This window comes from Aotus nancymaae, unplaced genomic scaffold (assembly GCF_030222135.1).
Source record: "Aotus nancymaae isolate 86718 unplaced genomic scaffold, 86718_ANA_hifiasm-v0.15.2.pri h1tg000022l_1, whole genome shotgun sequence".
Taxonomy (NCBI): Eukaryota; Metazoa; Chordata; class Mammalia; order Primates; family Aotidae; genus Aotus; species Aotus nancymaae.
The window spans coordinates 2,280,111-2,300,789 of NW_026988435.1; the positions used below are offsets into that span (position 1 = coordinate 2,280,111).

Below are 20,679 nucleotides of genomic sequence, written 5' to 3' on the forward strand. Positions count from 1 at the left end.
CTCATTATTATTTAAAAGCATTTGAAAAGCAAGGAGGAAAAAAATAAATGAAAACAAAAACACTGAGGACGCATTCTATTTCCTAGCAAACCTCAAATGAGATGCTCCGTGAGAGCAGTTTTCTTTTTGGGAAACGGAACTCGTTTGGTAGCTAGCATATGCCTAAATGATACCATACCCAGGAGGCATTTCGGCTTCAAACTGCTTCAAGGTGATTTTTATTTTTTAACAGCGTCACGTCAGGGGAAGGAAACAAAACAGAACCCAAGACTCCAATCTTACATTTAGATCATTAGCTTGAGCTAAGTCGCCTCTCATTTAAGTGGTGCTACTTTTTCCCCTACGTTTCAGCTCTGTGGGGACTTGGTTATTTAATGTTGCCTGCTGTTCACGTTTTGCTTCCATTTTCTTCTGTTAAATACATTACACGGTGTAAGTGTTGGAGGGAAGAAACTCAGTGCCTTTGTATTATCTCTGGAGCATGTGTAGCTCCAGCATTACAATATACTTCCATTAGGTAGTAAATACTAATTATTTTGAACTTGGATGAAAATAACATGAAACATTACCCTGAAATACCTTATAAAAAAAGAAAAACTATCTTCATATGCTGGAAAACAGCGAGGAGCTATACACTTTCAAGGTACTTGTGAAATGTTTCTGGTAATGGGCTATGTCAATCTTTAAAATTTGATTCTAAGCGACTGCCTTAAATATTTTAAAGAAATATAGTAACAGTATGGTACATTTTATAAATTTTTAACATCAAGACAAGAATCCTGCAGAATAGATTTATATTTCCAAACAACTGGGAGTCTATCCACGTTCTTTTGCTAACAGCAAACAACAACAATATTGCTCTTGTGGTAGAGGAGCTTGCAAAATTAAATGTGCTTTGATCTCATTATGTAGAATTGTGGTATGAAGACTCTTTTGAAAATTAGACTTCCACAGTGTAGCTTAGTGGGTAAAAGCATGCATTTTGGAATAAGTAGGGGGCCTGAACTTTGGTTTTCTCACTAACCAGCTATGTAATGATGGGTAAGCTACTTGTACTTTCTTTTTTTTTTTTATTTTTTTTATTTTTTGAGACGGAGTTTCGCTCTTGTTACCCAGGCTGGAGTGCAATGGCGCGATCTCTGCTCACGGCAACCTCCGCCTCCTGGGTTCAGGCAATTCTCCTGCCTCAGCCTCCTGAGTAGCTGGGATTATAGGCACGCACCACCATGCCCAGCTAACTTTTTGTATTTTTAGTAGAGACGGGGTTTCACCATGTTGACCGGGATGGTCTCGATCTCTTGACCTCGTGATCCACCCGCCTCGGCCTCCCAAAGTGCTGGGATTACAGGCATGAGCCACCGCGCCCGGTGCTACCTGTACTTTCTAAGCCTCAGTTACCTTATCTAGAAATGGGAGTAACAATGGTTACCTACATCAGAGAATGATCTTGAAAATTAAATGAGGTAATAACGTAAAATACTTGGCTTATAGTAGGACCGGAAAATATAAGCTATTATTGCCATTGATTAAACACCTATGTGCCAGATGCTTTATATACATTATCTCTAATGCTTTCACATTCCAGAGTTGGGTATTTTGAACCTGAGCATACCTAGTATCTCAGAAAGCTTAAACAACTTGTCTAAGATTATATGGCCAGTGAATTGTAGATCTGGGATTTGAACCCAGATCTTTCTAGCTAGAAAGCAGTGGCTTTTAACTGGGGGTGATTTTTCCCTCCATCTCATGTTGATGACTGGACAACATCTGGGACATTTTTGGTTGTCACAGCTTGGGAGGGTTTTACTGGCATCTGCTGCTTAGTGGCTGAGTATGCTGCTAAATGTGCAGCAAAGCATGTAACATATTTATCTGCAAAGGATTATCTGGCCCCAAATGTCAGTAGCGCTAAGGCCGAGAGACCTTGTTTTAAAGCCCGACTGGCCTTTTCAATATGATCTGCTGCCTTGTTAGAATACAGTGATGCACAATGTTAATATGCAAGTATTAACTTGCAAATGATACTGCAATGTTAAAATGCAGTATCGTCTGCAAATCTTGCAAATGATGTGTACCAAAAAAGTAAAATATACCATCTGATAGCACAACTGCATTGCTTTGGGGAATTCTTCCCTCACTCAAGGTAATTATGGGGAAACTGCCAATTACAATGCTTCACCTATCTCTAAATGCACAGACTGGCATAAAAACTTAGCTAGGTCAATCAGAGTATCCATTTCCTTGGCATGGTTTTGGTTCAGTGCTGGGCAAGGCCCTAACAAAGGCAGCCAGAATCTCCTCTGGGATTGGTGTATGAATTTTCACAGAAAGAAGGTCTCATTTTGCTGGGTTGCTAAGCTGGAATACTGAGCCCTGGAGTGTAAAGAAGCAGACAGCAAAGAATTTAGCAGGAGGAGAGAATGAGGTCAAGCCACCTAGCGAAGCACTAAAAATCCTGCATGAGCCTCTGGACTGAGCAATGCTGTGCCACCTTCTTAGCTTCATGATGAAAAACAGTTCCTAATTTTTGCTTATGTTACTTCGGGTTGAGTTTCTTTCATTTGTAATCAAAAGAACCCTGAAAAATAGAGTCTGTATGCTTTCTTGGCGTATATACGTATTAAAAAAAAAACTGTATTTTCACACAGCATTGTTACCATTAAAAAAAAAAGTAGAAGGCACAGGATATATTTGAGGGTGGGGATAAGACTTAAAGATATCAGAATTTCGTCTTTACCTGCATAGTGGATTCTTTGAGAGTGAGATACCGGACTTCACTCTGTCACCAGGCTGAAGTACAGTGGCACATCATGGCTCACTGTCACCTGGAACTCCTGGGCTCAAGCCTTCCAAGCAGCTATGACTATAGGCGTGTGCCACCACACCCAGCTAATTTTTTCTATATTTTGTAGAGACAGGGTCTCGTTATGTTCCCCAAGTTGGTCTGGAACTCCTGGGAAGTGATCTTTCCACCTCAGCCTACCAAAGCATTGATTATATGTGTGAGCTACATGCTTGGCCTACTGAAAACTGGATTTTCTAATTTCCCATCCCACCCCATATGCACATTCGGTCTAATGACTGGCACATGCTTAATAAGTAACTGCTGAACGGCTAAGCAGATGGCACCTGCTGTTATATTTTGTTAGGTCTTTTATGGACTAGCTCTGTGTACTCCTTTTTAAATTTTCTTTCCCTAAAGTATAATACCACTGACCTTTGGGAAACTCATTATATTATTCACTAAAACAGATTCTGCACACTCAGAATTGTTCATTGTAATAAAATATACAACAGTCTGCAGAATGGAGAAACTCATAAAAACAATCTGAAATTTCTTAAACTCATTTAAAATCATAAAGCATGGTAACACTCCATTTGATCTGTACGAACAGCTTTCTTAAACTCACCAAATTATAGTAAAAATAGAAAATATTCTCATAGAACATAGTCAAATTTGTATTGTCTATCACATTTTCCTTTAAAATAGGCCTTGCTTTGAAAAAGTCAAATGTAAGACTATATTTTGACCAAATACATGAGGAATGCAGGACGGATAGGGAATAGCCAGTATTTGGAGAGAGCAGCTGGGAAATTTTTGATTAAGCTATTTCTGCTTCCAAACAAAATCCTGGTTATAGGATCTGTCACAGTTATGCTGACTTCCAATATGTTAAGCTAAACAGAATTTCAACTCTCTTTACTGCAGCAGCAAAAAAAAAATTCACAAGATACATGAAAGATTTTAGCTGTTACTATTTTCCTGTAGTCTTGGATTGATCTGAGGACCTCAGGTTTGGGGTTTGTTTGTTTTTTTCGCAGGCCTCCATCCTCTTTTTTTCCCCTTTTCCCAGATTCTTGCTTGAACATTCTTTGGTAATGCACCTCAAGACCATGACAATACAGCAGCTTAAACCCTACCTGGCGGAAAAACAACCAGGCTCTGCGTGGAGGAGGAGTTCAGCCTCCTATGTGAGCACTGGCAATCCTGAACGAATGAGAATGAGCTTAATGTTGGAACCCTAGTCCTGGCTGCAGCATCTTCTCCGGGTTCCAGATAGAGCCTCTGTGGCCAAATGAGGTTTAATAGACAAAAATCACTCTCTAAGTGGTCATCTTGGACACGGATCACCAATATACATGGCCAGAATGGCTGGGCAAACTTTTGGGCAAGATCCAGGAAAGGAGGGGTGGACAACAGGGCTTGGACTGCTTTAGGCTACAATTATTAAGAACAATTTGCATGGTGGTCTGTGTTACAAACTACACATTTGGGCAGAAGCTGCTCTCCTAAAAAATCTGTCTCGTGGTCTGGCATCTTCCTTTGTCCTTGCTCTGCTTTGTGGACATCCTATCTGATTATTAGCACCTCTGCAGAGATTCAGGAAAGTTCTAAACGTCGGAAAAGAGTCTTCTGAATCATTCTGCATTCCATCTGCTGAGAAAAATGTTATAACTATTTCTTCAGAGATTATAAAATCATAGCATGTTATGTTAAAGTGGACACTAAAAATCATCTATCCCCTTTCTTGTGTTTATTGAAACCGAGGCACTTTTAAAGTTAAGTGTCTTTCGTGGTTGATTTATAGTCCACGTAACCATGGCCGTGGTTACTAAATGGGCGGTGCCATAATCTGGGCGGGGCAGGAAAAATCATGGGAATACACTTTATATTTATTCGTATCCTCCTATTATAAGAATGATTATGAATGTCTAATAAGAATGATTAATTATGACTTTTATGACCATAAAACAATGACTTCTCTGAATATATTTTGCAACATATATATTTAAATCAACACCCCAATATCTCTTATACTCTTCTCTTGTTTTTTTCCCCCAAAGCAGTAATTGTCATGTTATCTTGTTATATACTATGTCTCTTACTGATTTTGTTTATAGTCTGTCTCCCTCCCATTAGAATGTAAGCCCCATGCGGGCAAGAAACCACTGGCCCTATGTGAGGAGCTACATGTACTGTAAACTAAACTACCACGAAAGACACAATTTTCCTCTTCTTCTTGCCCATGACCTATTTTAGAAGTTTATTGGAATTATTTTCTAAGAGCATTAATAAGTCACTTACTATAAGATTTTCAGGAAATAGGTCACTGCTCTTTGCCTCAGTTTCATGACCAATAAAGGGATTGGCTTAGATAATCTTTACATCTTAGATAAATATTACATTTGGAATATTAGATTTAATCTTAGATAAATATTAATTAGATTTAATCTTAGATAAATATTACGTTTGGAAGGGACGTCCCTTCCAAATGTAATATTTGTTCTCTGGTGAAAGCCTAGTTTCTAGAATGGAGACGGCATTCACTAAATAGTTTTAAATGAGTATATTAGTACATACGACTTGTACATAATGTGCAAATACATTTACATATGCCGTCTATGGAGGCTCAAGAACTTCTTACTGATACCAGTATATTAGTAAAGTTTGGAGCCCTTTGAATTAGAAATTTAGAAAATGTGAAGTCTGTCTGGGAACTGCCTAAAACAAGAACTAAGAACAATACCAACTAAGAAGGGCACTTGAGGTGCAGCCTCTTCTGTGCAGTGAAGACTGTAACTCATCTGGAGGAGGACTTTTTATTCTGGGCATTAGCTTGAATGACCTATTTTAGTTGTGTTAAAATAGGACAAGCAGGCAAGCAATATCTTGAGTTTAGGGCAGAAGAGGAACCATGGTGACTGAAACCAGGGCTTTTACTGCCTAACATAACTGGTTAAGAAAAAACAAAACCCCAAAATATGGGTTCCTTTTGAAAGTGAAAGAACAAATGCCTGTGGAATTCAGTTTTTGGAAAAACTGGAAAAGCAGTCAGGAACTGCCCCAAACAAAGCCCAGTGGCAGAGAAGAGCAAAGGGGTCCTTCAAATAAGATTCCCTGATGAGCAGCAGACTGTAGGCAAATGACCCAGATCCAAAAAGTCTAAGTGTTGCGGGTGGAGCAGTCGGTTATGGTGCATTTTGTCCTTAAGGCCAAATGCTCTTCAGGGCCCAGCCACAGTGGCTTTGCAGTTTAATGTTGTGCTTTTGAGAACAATGACTGAGGAGTGTATTTGGCCTTAAACCTGCTGCTATGTCAGCTTCTGGACCTAGCATTTTCCACAGACTTAGTAGACACCCACAGTACTAAGCATGAGTCAGTTTCAAAAGCAGTACTATATGGTAGGGAGAAACACTAGCCGTAGCCGGCCAATCAAAATCCAGTCTTACCTATGCCTGACACTAGAAAAGGATAAATGTTATCTGTGATTGAGTCCTTAAGATACTTGGACAGCCGGGCGCAGTGGCTCACACCTGTAATCCCAGCACTTTGGGAGGCCGAGGCGGGTGGATCACGAGGTCAAGAGATCGAGACCATCCTGGTCAACACGGTGAAACCCCGTCTCTACTAAAAATACAAAAAATTAGCTGGGCGTGGTGGCGCGTGCCTGTAATCCCAGCTACTCAGGAGGCTGAGGCAGGAGAAGTGCCTGAACCCAGGACGCGGAGGTTGCGGTGAGCCGAGATCGCGCCATTGCACTCCAGCCTTGGGTAACAAGAGCGAAACTCTGTCTCAAAAAAACACAAAACACAAAAAACAAAACAAAACAAAAAAAAGATACTTGGACAATCAGATTGGGACAGTGTAAGGTGTAGAGGTGTGTGTGGGCTGCTTACGTTGTGTGAAAACTGGCGAAAAGAAATGAGATGTGGCAATAGTGTTTAGGGATTATTTATAGTTACAAAGTCTTTGTTTTCACCTATGAACATTCAGAATCACGTTAGCGGTGATTTCTCATTGCCATTGTCACATAAACCAACATATACTTTGAGAAGAACAGTTGAGTAGACAAAGCCTGCATTTTGAGATGAGAAAGTGGGAACTTATAACATCAGCTCTGACACCACTTACTTGCACTGTCAGAGTACCTGCATCTTCTGAATACTGTCTCCATTGCTGTGGATAGGTCACGGGGGTTAAATGTGTGAACTCTCCTGTTCTATAATATTATAGTATCAACCACCAAGGTAGTTTTATAGATAAAATAGAAGCAAAACATTTGGCATTTAGGGTCATGTATCTTAACCGTACTAGATAGCATATATTGATAATGCATTGCCTGAAAGCATTCACTCTTTTTCCTCTGAGTTAAAAGTCTAAATTAATTTGCTCTTTCCAGTGGTGCATTGAGTTGCCCTAAGGAAGAAAGAAAAAGTAAACGTTACTCTTTTTTTTTTCCCTTTTTTTTTTTGGAGACGGAGTTTCGCTCTTGTTACCCAGGCTGGAGTGCAATGGCGCCATCTAGGCTCACCGCAACCTCCGCCTACTGGGTTCAGGCAATTCTCCTGCCTCAGCCTCCTGAGTAGCTGGGATTACAGGCACGTGCCACCATGCCCAGCTAATTTTTTGTATTTTTAGTAGAGACGGGGTTTCCTCATGTTGACCTGGATGGTCTCGATCTCTTGACCTCGTGATCCACCCGCCTCGGCCTCCCAAAGTGCTGGGATTACAGGCATGAGCCACCGCGCCCGGCAATGTTACTCTTTCTTTTGTCTCACTTGTAGGTCAAGGCTATTGCATAAACATAGTCAAGCTGCATTACAAGAAGTGTGGAAATCTCAGCTGTAACATGTGGATCAGTCACTCACATCGCACAGCCTGGCAGCTGGCCCTGAGGACACCAAATACAGCTCAGAAAGATTACTCAGCTTCTCAAACTCAACCATAGACCAGGAGCAGCTCTCAGGAAGATAAAGGCCAATCTGAGTTAGGACAAAAGGCGTATTTCCCCCTCAAGCTAATGTGTTTGCATTCACAAAGTGGCAGTTTAACTATTGGTAGCACTTACATCTTGGTTAGACATTTCCCAGTAAGGCCTCTCTCCATAGGACATGACCTCCCACATGACAATGCCATAGCTCCATGCATCACTTGCTGAGGAGAATTTTCTGTAGGCGATGGCTTCTGGAGCTGTCCACCTTATGGGGATTTTTCCACCCTGGAAAACAAATTGGAGATTTCGTAGCTGGCTTACCATTGTATTAAAAACAAAATGGAATTCCAATTAAATATTTTTTATTAGAAAGATCTAAACACTTCATAATAGCACTGGCATTTTAAATTAAAATCAAAAGAAAGCGAGAATAATGTTAAAATGTCAGAAATATTTTCCTATAATTATTCAGTGAAAATAGCTTTAAAGGGAAATAAGTCACGCTTCAGAAATATTTTATTTCATTCATTAGAGAAATTTATTTTTACTTTAGATTCACACAATTAACCCCACTATAATGCCATTTGAATAAAGTTCCAGATTATAGGACATTATAACTAAATATCATTCAACACTCATTAAACATTTTATTGCATTTATAAATAATAATGAGAATAATCTCTAACTTAATTGAAGGCAAGTGCTTCAATACAGAACCGAAACATTCTCTACCAATTTAATACTTATCAGAATTTTATTTCAGTTCCCTTTCTTTCCTTTACATCTGCTATGATTACATTTATTTTATGTGAAAACATTCTTTAACAGTATACAAGAACACCTTGAAAGGCCAATCTTTCTTTCAAAAACTTTAATATAGTTTATATTTTTATTCTTTAATGTTCAACTTAACATTTTAACATATTAAAGGGATTAAATTGCATGAATTTAATCTAAAGCTTCAAGAATTAAAGTCTGCCATTGTGTTACACTTAAATTTTATTAACATTTATTACCTTTTATCTCTTGAAACGCTCTATAAATCCCTTTTTACTGTAATGACAAATATAAAACAATTCATCCATTTGATTTACAATGTTTAAAATCCTTGCAGCTCCAAACTGCGCGCTGAGGCGGACGAAAGCAGCCGTGGCGCCACTAGATGGCGGAAGAGAACAACTAGCAGCTCCCAGATTGCGTCTTAAACCGCGGAGCTGGCTTAGGTTCACAACAAAAATTATTTTTGACAGTCAGAGCCCATCACAAAGGGATTGTTTCAACATTATCCATGTTCATGATCACATAATCTGATGACCCACTGTGTGCAAAGCCTGGTGCAAGTAGAGGTGGAAAGAAAGAAAAGTGTGTTCTTTGGCCCTTATGGAATTTAGGTTAAATATCTTTAAAGGTGAAACTATTAATTGAGTAATCTAAACATTACTTATTTAGTAATGTTTAGTAAACACTACTTACTCTGGAAAAAAAAGGGATTCAATCAAAATGGGAATAATTTAGGTTTCACAAGACAAATGAGAGCGTTACTGGAAACTTCATTTCAAAGACTAGTAGCATGGTTAGAAGGAGCCTTGGGGAAAACACCTTGAATCCAATCCCCTGTTTTTACAGGTCAGCAAACTGAGCCCAGGGCTTAGAAATTTAAAGGTTTAGAAATTTCTCACCATACGATTAGGTACCTTATGTATACTCATGCTATCATAATGATGTAAAGGTGTAATACTTCAGCACAGGGATAAAAGTTGTTTAAAACTAACCTTCATGTTTTAGCACAGAATATTCTATAACTACATATCAAACCACATAGCCCAATAGAAGGGAGCCCGAAGCCTGAGGTTTTCGTGCATTGGGACAGAGGTTAAAGGCAGCACCAAGTTAAGACTAGGAAATTAAATTTACAAAGTTGGTGACGGTAGCTTAAGAATGTTGAGGGGAGGGAGTTGCAAGGGGAGAAAATTCATTCTTGAACCCAAGGTAGGGTAGCCACATAAAATAAGGGACTCGTAAATTTGTATTTCAGAGAAATAACAAATAATTTTTCATTGTAAGAATGTTCCACAAAGGAATTTTTTGGTATAAGCATATCCCAAATATTATAGAGACATGTTTATACTTAAGAAAACAACAAATCATTGTTTTTCTGCAATTCAAATTTAACTGGGTACCCTATATTCTTATTTGCTAAATCTATCTACCCTAATCCAAAGCACTAAAAAAATTCAGAAATGAGAACACTGCAAATGATCCAACTGAACATAAAGCCGCGTTCTGAAAAACTGGTGTGATCTTCACAAGGGGGTAAAGATCTCTCTACCTGTATTTGTGCGCCAATAGTACAGTATTCTTGTTTTATTGTATGTTTGTGACTAAAGTGCCTCAGTCTTGTGGCTCTGCCTATTGAAGCTATTTAAGTAAGAGTCAGGCTTGTTTCGAATATGGAAGCCACATTTCCAGAGAATAAAGACCAAATTTGTCCATTTGACCCAGGAACATATAGAAGAGCAGCAGTCCCATCTGGCATTTCTCACGCTGGATCTTTCTTTGTTCCAGAAAAAAATATGGAAAAGTGTGAATTCCTAGCCTGCCTGGTTCTTCCTTTGCTGAATCTTTGTGGGTTCTATTAAGATAGGTCAAAAAGCAGAGTTAATGGTTATTTTATGTTCATTCACTCATTCACTTATAAATCATATTTCATATAAATGATTCACATATAAATTTATATTTTGAAATAATTCGATATCACATGTAAATGACAACTTTATCACTTTCCTTCCTAAGATTTTATTTTTTTTCTTCAAGGGGAAGATATTACAGAATATTTGATTAATGGCATTGCTTGCTCCCTGTTGTGAACTGAATTGTGTTCTCCTAAAATTCGTATGTTGAAGCCCTAACCCCAACTGCGACTATATTTTGAGACTGGGTCTTTAAAGAGGTAATTAAGGTCAAATAAAGTCATAAGAGTATAACCCTCACCCAATATGACTGTGTCCTTTCCTTGTAAGAGGATGAAATACATCAGCGGCATACAGGCACAGAAGAGGCCACTGAAGGCCATCCTCAAGAAGACAGCCATCGGTAAGCCAAGAGTGGAGCCTCAGGAGAAGCTAAAAGCCAGCACCTTGATCTTGGACTTCCAGTCTCTAGAACTGTGAGAGATAAACTCCTATTGTTTAAGCCATCCAGTCTGTGGTATTTTGTTATGGCAGCTCTAGCAGACTAATACACTACCACTATTTTTTATTTTTCAAAATACTTTGCTAAATAAACAACATTACAAAATGGACAGTGCATCTTTATTTCAAATTTTATTCCAACTGTTGTCTCTAAATGAAAAGTATGAGCTAGAATAAATCTTAAAATAAAACATGAAAAAATGGGACATAAGTTTTTTGTAGGAAATACAATTCTAATTAACAAAATGCATAATAATATGAACCTGGTGGTAGGTACAAACTGGAATAATTCTGAGAGAATATGGAATAGGGATAGGGAAGCAGTCACATCTTTTGTTCCAATGGGAGGATATATACTGATACAGTTGATATCCAATTGCAAGAGGCAGAAAGGAAGAAACCCTTAAGGCTACTGGTAGGCCTTATTCCCTACGTTAGAGGAAACACAGAAGTGCCTGGGCTTTTTCTTTTCCCTTTTTTAATTGAATGGATCAACTTAAGCTTTCGTGGCTTGATCTCATCTACATATTTTTGCCCATGATCTTGAATCAGATACAGAGGTAATGCACTAAGTTACTTTTTTTCTCAAAGCGTTAACCACCAGATGTTTGCTTCAGGTTTCGGGAATGAACAAATAGTACTTTAGATTTGAAATCACAATTATTGGAACATTACATGTTGCTTTACCATATGTTTTGAGAGAGAAAAAAGTTACCAAAGATGCTAATCAAAATGACTGTAACTCAAATGGCTTCTCATTTACTAATACTTCTCTTACAGAGCAAGCTTAATCACATAGGGAACAAAAGAAAAACAGGAAAGAAGTTAACTGGAGGGCACTGAAATGGTTATTAGTAAAGCTTTTGTACTCTTCCTGTTTTCCAAGTCATATTTAGAGATCGTTGGCTAATAAGCAGGTAGTTAGTTGAGAAGTGCTGATGGGGAACAAGGGGAACTGTGTATTTTGTATATCTTTGTCTGCCCTATATCCCCTGAATGGAACTGTATTATAGGTGCATTTAATATCTGAGTATTAGAACATAAGCCTCTAATCTTCAGAGGAGTGACTAATCAATTGAAATGTAGTAAGGTTACAGAGGTTTAATTCTGGGAACAAATGAAAATATTCTGTGGAGAAGCAAGAACACTTCAAATGTCTCTCTCTGTTTCTCATTTACTGGATTTGATGGTTATCTTGAAGGTAAAGGGTTTGAATAGACAATAATCTGCCTGTAGACTTTTCTTATGTTCTCAATCTGTCTCTATAGTACTCAAACTTTAATAGGGATATATTATGCTAAAGGATAATTAAAAAAATTCTTAAGGGCAATTTTGGCTAAAAAATATTCTTCTGTCTGAACTACAAATTGTAAGATGTCGCTTTACTAGAGTTCATTGTGTGACCTTGGGCGAGGTTTAATCCTCGGAGTCTTAGCTTTCAGATCTGCAAAATGAAGGGATTTGAATTCATGACCGTAAAATAGGAAGCCATAATGAGTTTTGATATTTGCCCTCAGTTTCTCAGCTCCCATTAAATTGTAAAGCCATAGGCCTTATGAGTTGGTCCCAAGACCGTGTGAGCAGCAGCCTGATGGCAGATGGAAAAGGAGCCAAGCACACTGTAGTTCACGTCCCTGGCCAATAATTCGTGGTTACAGTAATGACCGTGACAGGTAAGCAAGAGGTAAAGTAACTTAAACACTTTGAGAAGCCAACAGCATGAATATATTGGAAAGGTAAGAAACCAAGACATTGACTTTTTCTTCCTTTTATTAACTCTAAATGGGTAACCATTGGTTATTTGGAAATCTTATTATGTGGAGTCTTACTGATGTCAGACAAAGAAGGAATTACGGTGCTTACTGGAGGGTTACTTTAAATTATAATTTCTTGTTGGTGGGATTATGTGTGGCAGAGGTGGTCTTGTTTCCCAAGCTTTGGGGGAGAGGTCAGCATACCGGGGCCTTCTGCCTTAATTCACCATGGTGTTCCAAAAAGTCACAGCAAGTCACAGAACGATCTCACGTTCACTAGTTATAACAGACAACCCTAACTAGGGGGATAGCACGCTTTCTCTTGAGAGTCACTGATCTTTAGAAAGAAATCCATCTCTTGTGCGTCTCTTCCTGGTTTGTATTCCCTAATCAACAAATTATTTTATAGTGTAAAACGGTATTATATTGTGCAGGTGTTTTAAAACTACATGCCCAGCCCCTCTCAGAGAGTCATGCATATTCCTTCTTTATTGAGATTTACAAATCCAGGGAAACTTTGAGACTCTGGAAACTTTTAACCTTTTCTGAAATATGAAGATAGTATCTGTCATAACTTGAGAAAGATTGAGGGCTTATAATGCAATGAATTCATTTGTAGTCACAAGGAGAAACTTTCCATATTTTGGCTCTTAGATAACATTTATTAAGTGGATTAAATGAGATGATATACACAAAACACCTCTTAGCTGCCAGCACTCAGTGAACACTCAGTAATGTTATCTGTTTCTTTAATCATGTATCCAAAACTTGTCTTTTTTTGCACTGACTTGGCTTCCAGCCCAGATCAGCATCTCAGTTCCTTCATGTGGAGTCACTGAACTCACCCCTACCATGCCCAGGCTCAGGGATGGTCTTCTTCTCAAAAACAGCTTTTAGGAGTCAGAGGTGCAAAGTCAAATCTGCCGATGGAAAGGCTCTAATACATTTCCAGTAATTCAGACCTCGTCTTGCCCAGTTCAAGGAAGTCTGTGTGTCTTGGTCCAATGAGTTTGGTCCCATGCTTAAAGTCCCGCCATTGCCCTGCCAGTGCCCTTCCAAGACTGGAGACATACCTTATTCATCTTAATATTTCACAGGCAGAATTCTGTCATCATATAACATCATTTATGGTTGAATGCTGGCAGGCCAGACTTCTGTCTGCAGCTTGACCTGCCTGATAAGGATTATGTCTGGAGTGCTTGCTTGCTTTTCCTGTGTGTTTCTGTTCCTTTTCTGAGGTCACGGCACACTGGGTAAGCTATGAAACGTTTGTCCTTGAAATATACATGTAGACATAGTCACATATGTACACACATGCATGCACGCACATGAGAGTGTGCATGCGTACACGATTTTGTATCAATGTCTCAAGATTCACAGATGCCAGATTAAAAACACTCTTACTCTAAGCAAAAGAATCTTTTCTTGGCGTATTTTAAAAATATTGTTTCTTAATAACCAATTTTTTAGAAGATGATAAGCACTGCAGAAATCTGTGGTAAACAGCATTGTTTTAGGTAACAAATGTATGAAACTAACCTTTTTAAAAATCTTAAATAAGACAAATACTTCCTGACGGTTGTCCCTTGTTTTAGGCTTTCATTGAGTGTGCTGAGGACCGTAGTGAGGGTGTTCAATGAGGTCTCAGGGTTTTAGATTTTATGAACCCAGAGCTCACCAACTGTTGGGTGTTGGGTTGAAAAACGTCTGAAGTTAGGTTTTTCATGGCTGAGTCATTTTTGTTTTGCTTTGTTTTTCAACTGAATCTGAATATCTTCAGACAGGGCGTGGGCTCTCTAGAGCGCCTGCTGCACCCTCTCACCAAATCTTTCATCAGACACACTTGACGCATTTCCATTATCTTCCTGGCCCTGTCGGTGCTGCTGCCCTGTGCCTCCCCCACCCTAACTCTCACCCTACCCTTCCTTCTGAATATGAAATACACAATTATCTACTTTTGAAATTTATTTTACTGTGTGTTTTTCATAGAGAATAGGGACAGATGAGAAACGATTTCAAATAAGCATGAATCGCTAAATCATCGTCTTTGTTTTCTACTTACTAAAAAATTCTTAACTATGGAAAGACTCTCCTCCTTCTCGCCTCATTTGGAATGTTTAGAACTACACTACATTTTTATTCATTGTTTAAATGTATAAGCAGCTCAGCGAATGCTAATTTGTTGTTCCTGTAATAAAACCCTGCTTATCATGCTATTCAAACCCTGAAGAATTAGGATCCTTTTCACCTGCCTACTCTTAAATTGCTCCTGAAAATAATTCATTGTCATTTATTCCTCAGTATTCTCTTTCAATGAGAACACAGGTGCTACATCATTAAATGAGTAACACTATTGGGGAGATGTCTGTTAAATTGGATTTTCTATTTCATCTTATAAGGTGGATAATGTAGGACACAATGCTGCTGTAGTGTGGGAGAATAAATATGTACTTCATTATGAGGATTGCCATTGTATCTGAGTGTAGATGACTTAAACACTACTGACAGTACAGGCAACTTTTTCAAAACAACCTATCAGTTATGGTTTTGCAAACATATTGTATGGTAAAGACCCGGGGGCTAGCTGATAATATGTTAAAATGAGTTAAAAATGCTATTCCCGGGGCCGGTTGCGGTGGCTCACGCCTGTAATCCCAGCACTTTGGGAGGCCGAGGCGGGTGGATCACGAGGTCAAGAGATCGAGACCATCCTGGTCCACATGGTGAAACCCCGTCTCTACTAAAAAATACAAAAAAAAAAAAAAAAAATTAGCTGGGCATGGTGGCGCGTGCCTGTAATCCCAGCTACTCAGGAGGCTGAGGCAGGAGAATTGCCTGAACCCAGGAGGCGGAGGTTGCGGTGAGCCGAGATCGCGCCATTGCACTCCAGCCTGGGTAACAAGAGTGAAACTCTGTCTCAAAAAGAGTACTACTGGACAGTAGTGCTCTTCTAACAACTCTCTGGAATTATTCTCTACCTTTTTTAAACCCAGCTCTACAGAAGACTACCTCCCCAGCTTACCCTCCCCACTGTATTTAAAATAACGTTTTTTTTAAAGTTTCTTATTTGTAGTATTTATAGCAAAGATCTATGGAAATTAACACCAGAAGTAATGGGTTTTCTTTTTAAAAAATGTACAACATAAATCATAAAGGGGAGTGAAAGATTAATTATTCCAGGCCATTGGCAATTGTTAATATTGAGATATTAATACATTACATCTTTAATGAAAATATATAGCATCTGACAGTTTTATAAAGGATTTTTATCTCAGTGGCATCGATTTCATGTATAACATTAAAGAGTGGGTACTTCGCTTTCTTATCAGGTTGCACTGTGAGAATAATAGTAATACAAAGCAATGATTAATCCCTGTGGCATCTGTGATGATGGATTTTCTGTGTCAACTTGACTGGCCTGAGGGATGACCACACAGCGGGTAAAACATTATTTCTAGTGTGATTGTGGGAGTGTTTCTGGAGGAAAACATTAGCATTTGAATCAGTAGATTAAGTAAAGAAGCTTCGGCCGGGTGCGGTGGCTCACGCCTATAATCCCAGCACTTTGGGAGGCTGAGGTGGGTGGATCAAGAGGTCAAGAGATCGAAACCATCCTGGTCAACATGGTGAAACCCCGTCTCTACTAAAAGTACAAAAAATAGCTGGGCATGGTGGCGCGCGCCTGTAGTCCCAGCTACTCAGGAGGCTGAGGCAGGAGAATTGCCTGAACCCAGGAGGCGGAGAGCCGAGATCGCGCCATTGCACTCCAGCCTGGGTAACAAGAGCGAAACTGTCTCAAAAAAAAAAAAAAAAAAGACGCTTCCCTTGAGGACAGGCATCATCCGATCTACTGGGGGCTATGACAGAACCAAAGGGTGGAGGAAGGTGAATTTGCTCTCTCTCTTATGGAGGAGCTGAGACATCTGTCTCCCACTCTTGAACATCAGAGCTCCAGGTTCTTAGACCTCGGGACTTTGGGACCTATGCAAGTTCTCCCCTGCCCCGTCCCCTTCTTAGGCCTTCGGATTAAGACTGAGTTACATCATCAGCTTTCCTGGTTCTCCAGCTTGCAGATGGCATATCCTGGGACTTTTTAGCCTCCGTAATCACGTGAATGATTTCTCATAATAAGTTCCCTCATACATCTCTCTCTATATATATTCTACTGGTTCTGCTTCTCTGGAGAATCCTGACTGTAGTTGTCCATTTTCTTGCTGCTGATAAAGACATACCCGAGAATGGGCAATTTACAAAAGAAAGAGGTTTAATGGACTCACAGTTCCACATGGCTGGGGAGGCCTCACAGTCATGGCGGAAGGCAAGGAGGAGCAGGTTTTGTCTTACAGCAGGCAAAGAGAGAGAGAGAGCTTGTGAAAGGAAACTCCCATTTTTAATACCACCAGATCTTGTGAGACCCATTCACCATCACAAGAACAGCATGGGAAAAACAGCTCCCGTGATTCAACCACCTCCCACCAGGTTCCTCCCACAACATGTGGGAATTCCAAATGAGATGTGGTGGGGACACAGCAAAACCACATCACTGACTGATATAGCGTCTATCTCTAGCCACGGTTGGATGATATTTATTTGAAGAAAAAATTTAGATCCTGTCATCAGGAAAATAAATTGCATAAAATGAGGCATACCTACATTCATACTAGTACTATTTGCAAACTCTGCATAAAAACAAATATTTAAAAAGGATGGAGAACTTGTATAGCACTCCAAAGTACACACAAGAGTGATTCTGATACATCCTGTGGTGCTGACTTTGGACAAACAGCATTCAATGTAGAGAGACAAAACATCTGTAGAGCTGAATCCTAGCTTCTTGGGCCACTTTCTCCTCTAATCTATTGTGTGATTGTGGGTCAGTTACAGATTTTTCTGTAAATAGAACTGGACTGTGATACTTTGTAATTCATATGAAGGTCTAATATTCTATGATTTGTTAATATATGTAATGTCCCAGTGAATTAAAACAGAGGGAACAACCTTCACTTCTGTCTAAGAAAACAGACAGAAAGGGTTAGTGCAGAGCTCAGTTACTTCCTGTGCCACTGTTATGCCCACAGGCAATTTATACATTAAGTTAGACCGTTCCTGACAGATCCACAGTGCTCGGAACATATCTGAGCAGCAGGTCTTCATTTTCAGCTATTGCATGTAGTGTTGTGATATATTGGTTTAGAATGGAACAGTGACCTTAAATTACCATTGTCAGAAAGGCTAGCTCTGACTATCATCAGAGGAGGAGAGAAAAGATGAAGAATGACATCTTTAGAGGCAGCCCGTTTGGGGTCAGCTACTCAGACTGATGTACACTCAATAGCAGAGAGGGTACAGTCATCTGAAGGACTGAAGAACATTACTCTATGGGAAGGATGGGGCTGAAGGGCTCACACCCAAAGCGGGAGAAGAACTTGAAAAAATGTCTGGAAGTACCTGGAGCTGGAAATACCAAAATATGTTTAATACAAATAAATCTATTTTAAAGGTAGACACTGGATGAAAGAATTATTAAAATGTTCATATTTTCTGTATTAGTCTGTTTTTGCATTGCTATAAAACACTACTTAGACTGGGTAATAAATAGACAAAAGAGGTTGAATTGACTCACAGTTCCACATGGCTGGAAAGGCCTCAGGAAACTTATGATTATAGAAGAAGCCGAAGGGGAAGCAAGGCATGTCTTACATGGCGGCAGAAGAGGGTGAGAGCGAGGGGGCATCTGCCAAATACTGTTAAACCATCGTATTTCGTGAGGATTCACTATTACAAGAAGTGAAGCATGGGGAAGTCTGCCCCTAAGATCCAATCACCTCCCACCAAATCCCTTCCCTGACACATGGGGATTATCATTTGAGATGAAATTCATGTGGGGACACAGCCAAACCATATCAATCCACCCTGGCCCCTTCCAAATCTCATGTCCTTTTCACATTTCAAAACCAATCATGCCTTCCCAATAGTCACTCAAAGTCTTAACTCATTCCAGCATTAACTCAAAAGTCCAATTCCAAAGTCTCATCTGAGACAACGCAAGTCCCTTCTACCCATGACCCTGTAAAATCAAAAACAAGCTAGTTACTTCCAAAATACAATGGAAGTACAAGCATTGGGTAAATCTTCCAGTTCCAAACGGGAGAAATCGGCCAGAACAAGGGGGCCACAGATCCCATGCAAGTCTGAGACCCAAAAAGGCAGTCATTAAATCTTAAAGCTCTAAAATAATCTCTTTGACTCCATGTCTCACACCTGGTTCAGGCTGATGCAAGAGTTAGGCTCCCAAGGCCTTGTGGCTTTGCAGAATAAGCCCCATTGGCTGCTTTCACAGGCTGGCGTTGAGTGCCTGTGGCTTTTCCATGCGTATGGTAGAAGCTGTTGGTGGATCTATAATTTTGGAGTCTGGAGGACAGTGTCCCTCTTCTCAAGGCTTCACTAGGCAGTGCCCCAGTGGGGACTCTGTACGGTGGCTCCAACCCCACATTTTCCATCTACATTGCCCTAGTAGAGGTTCTCCATGAGGCTCCTGCAGTAGACTTCTGCCTGGACATCCAGGCATTTCCAAAAGTCCTCTGAAATCTATGTAGACACTCCCAAAGCTCAATTCTTGTTTTCTGCATACCTGCAGGCCCATTATCACATGGAAGGTAGCAAGGCCTGGGGCTTGCACCATCTGAGGCAATGGCCTGAGCTGTATCTGGGCCTCTTTTAGCCGTAACTGGAGCTGGCACAGCTGGGACGCAGGGCACCAAATCCTCAGGCTGCACAGAGCAGTGGGGCCCAGGGCCCAGCCAGTGAAACCACTTTTTACTTCTAGACCTCCAGGCCTCTGATGGGAAGAATAGCCACGAAGATCTCTGAGATGCCTGGAGACATCTTCCCCATTGTCTTGGCGATTAACATTTGACTTCTCTTTACTTAAGCAAACTTCTGCAGCTCGTAGCTTGAATTTCTCCCCAGAAAACAGGATTTTCTTTTCTACCACATGATTAGACTTCAAATTTTCCAAACATTTACACTCTGCTTCCCTTTTAAACATAAGTTCCAATTTCAGACCATCTCTTTGTGTACACATATGGCTGTATGTGTTCAGAAAAAGCCAGGTCACACTTGAATGCTTTGCTGCTCAGAAATTTTCTCTGCCAGGTACCCTAAATCATCTCTCTCAGATTTAAAGTTTCACAGACCTCTAGGCAGGGCCAAAATGCCAGCAGTCTCTTTGCTAAAGCATAGCAAGGACGACCTTTGCGTCATTTCCCACTAAGTTCGTCATCTCCATCTGAGACCACTTGAGCTTGGACTTCACTGTCCGTATCATTATCAGCATTTTGGTCAAAACCATTCAACAAGTCTCTAGGAAGTTCCAGAGATTCCCACACCTTCCTGTCCCCTTCTGAGCCCTCTAAAATGTTGCAACCTCTGCCCATTATTCAGTTTCAAAGTTGCTTTCACATTTTTAGCTTTCTTTATAGCAGTACCCACTGTTGGCACTAATTTTCTGTATTGGTCAGTTTTCACTCTGCTGTAAAGAACTGCCTCAGACTGGGTAAAAACAGAAGAGGTTTAATTGACTCACAGTTCCACATGGAGGAGGAGGCCTCAGGAAACTTATAATCATGGTGGAAGGAGAAGAGAAAGCAAGACCCATCTTACATGGCAGCAGGAGAGAGAGGGAGGAACTGCCAAACATTTTTAAACCATCGGATGTCATGCAAACTCACTATAAGGGGAACAAGATGGGGGAAACTTCTCCCATGATCCAATCACCTCCCACCAGGTCCCTCCCTCGACATGTGGGGATAAACATTGGAGGTGGTTTGGGTGGGAACATATAGCGAAATCATATTGTATTTTAAGTAGGTTTTAAAGCTGGGGTAAATTGATTAAAAAATGGAAGACCGTTTATTTATCCTCAGGTTCATAGTTGAGAAAATGTACACAAACCTTTATTCATTCCATTATTCCAACACAATACGCTGTATTCTCAACTTTTATCATTTCTAAAACCAA

The 20,679-nt window shown here is 39.9% G+C and overlaps 1 protein-coding gene across 3 annotated transcripts in view; it reads right to left on the reverse strand.

The window, feature by feature from the left end:
- EPHA6 (EPH receptor A6) overlaps positions 1–20,679 on the reverse strand; it is a 991,737-nt gene that overhangs the window by 29,934 nt on the left and 941,124 nt on the right. For all 3 annotated transcript variants that reach the window (XM_012474152.2, XM_012474154.2, XM_012474153.2), the window contains one exon: positions 7,851–8,000. In XM_012474152.2, the coding sequence (XP_012329575.2) occupies positions 7,851–8,000 (150 nt within the window). The remainder of the gene's footprint in view (positions 1–7,850; positions 8,001–20,679) is intronic.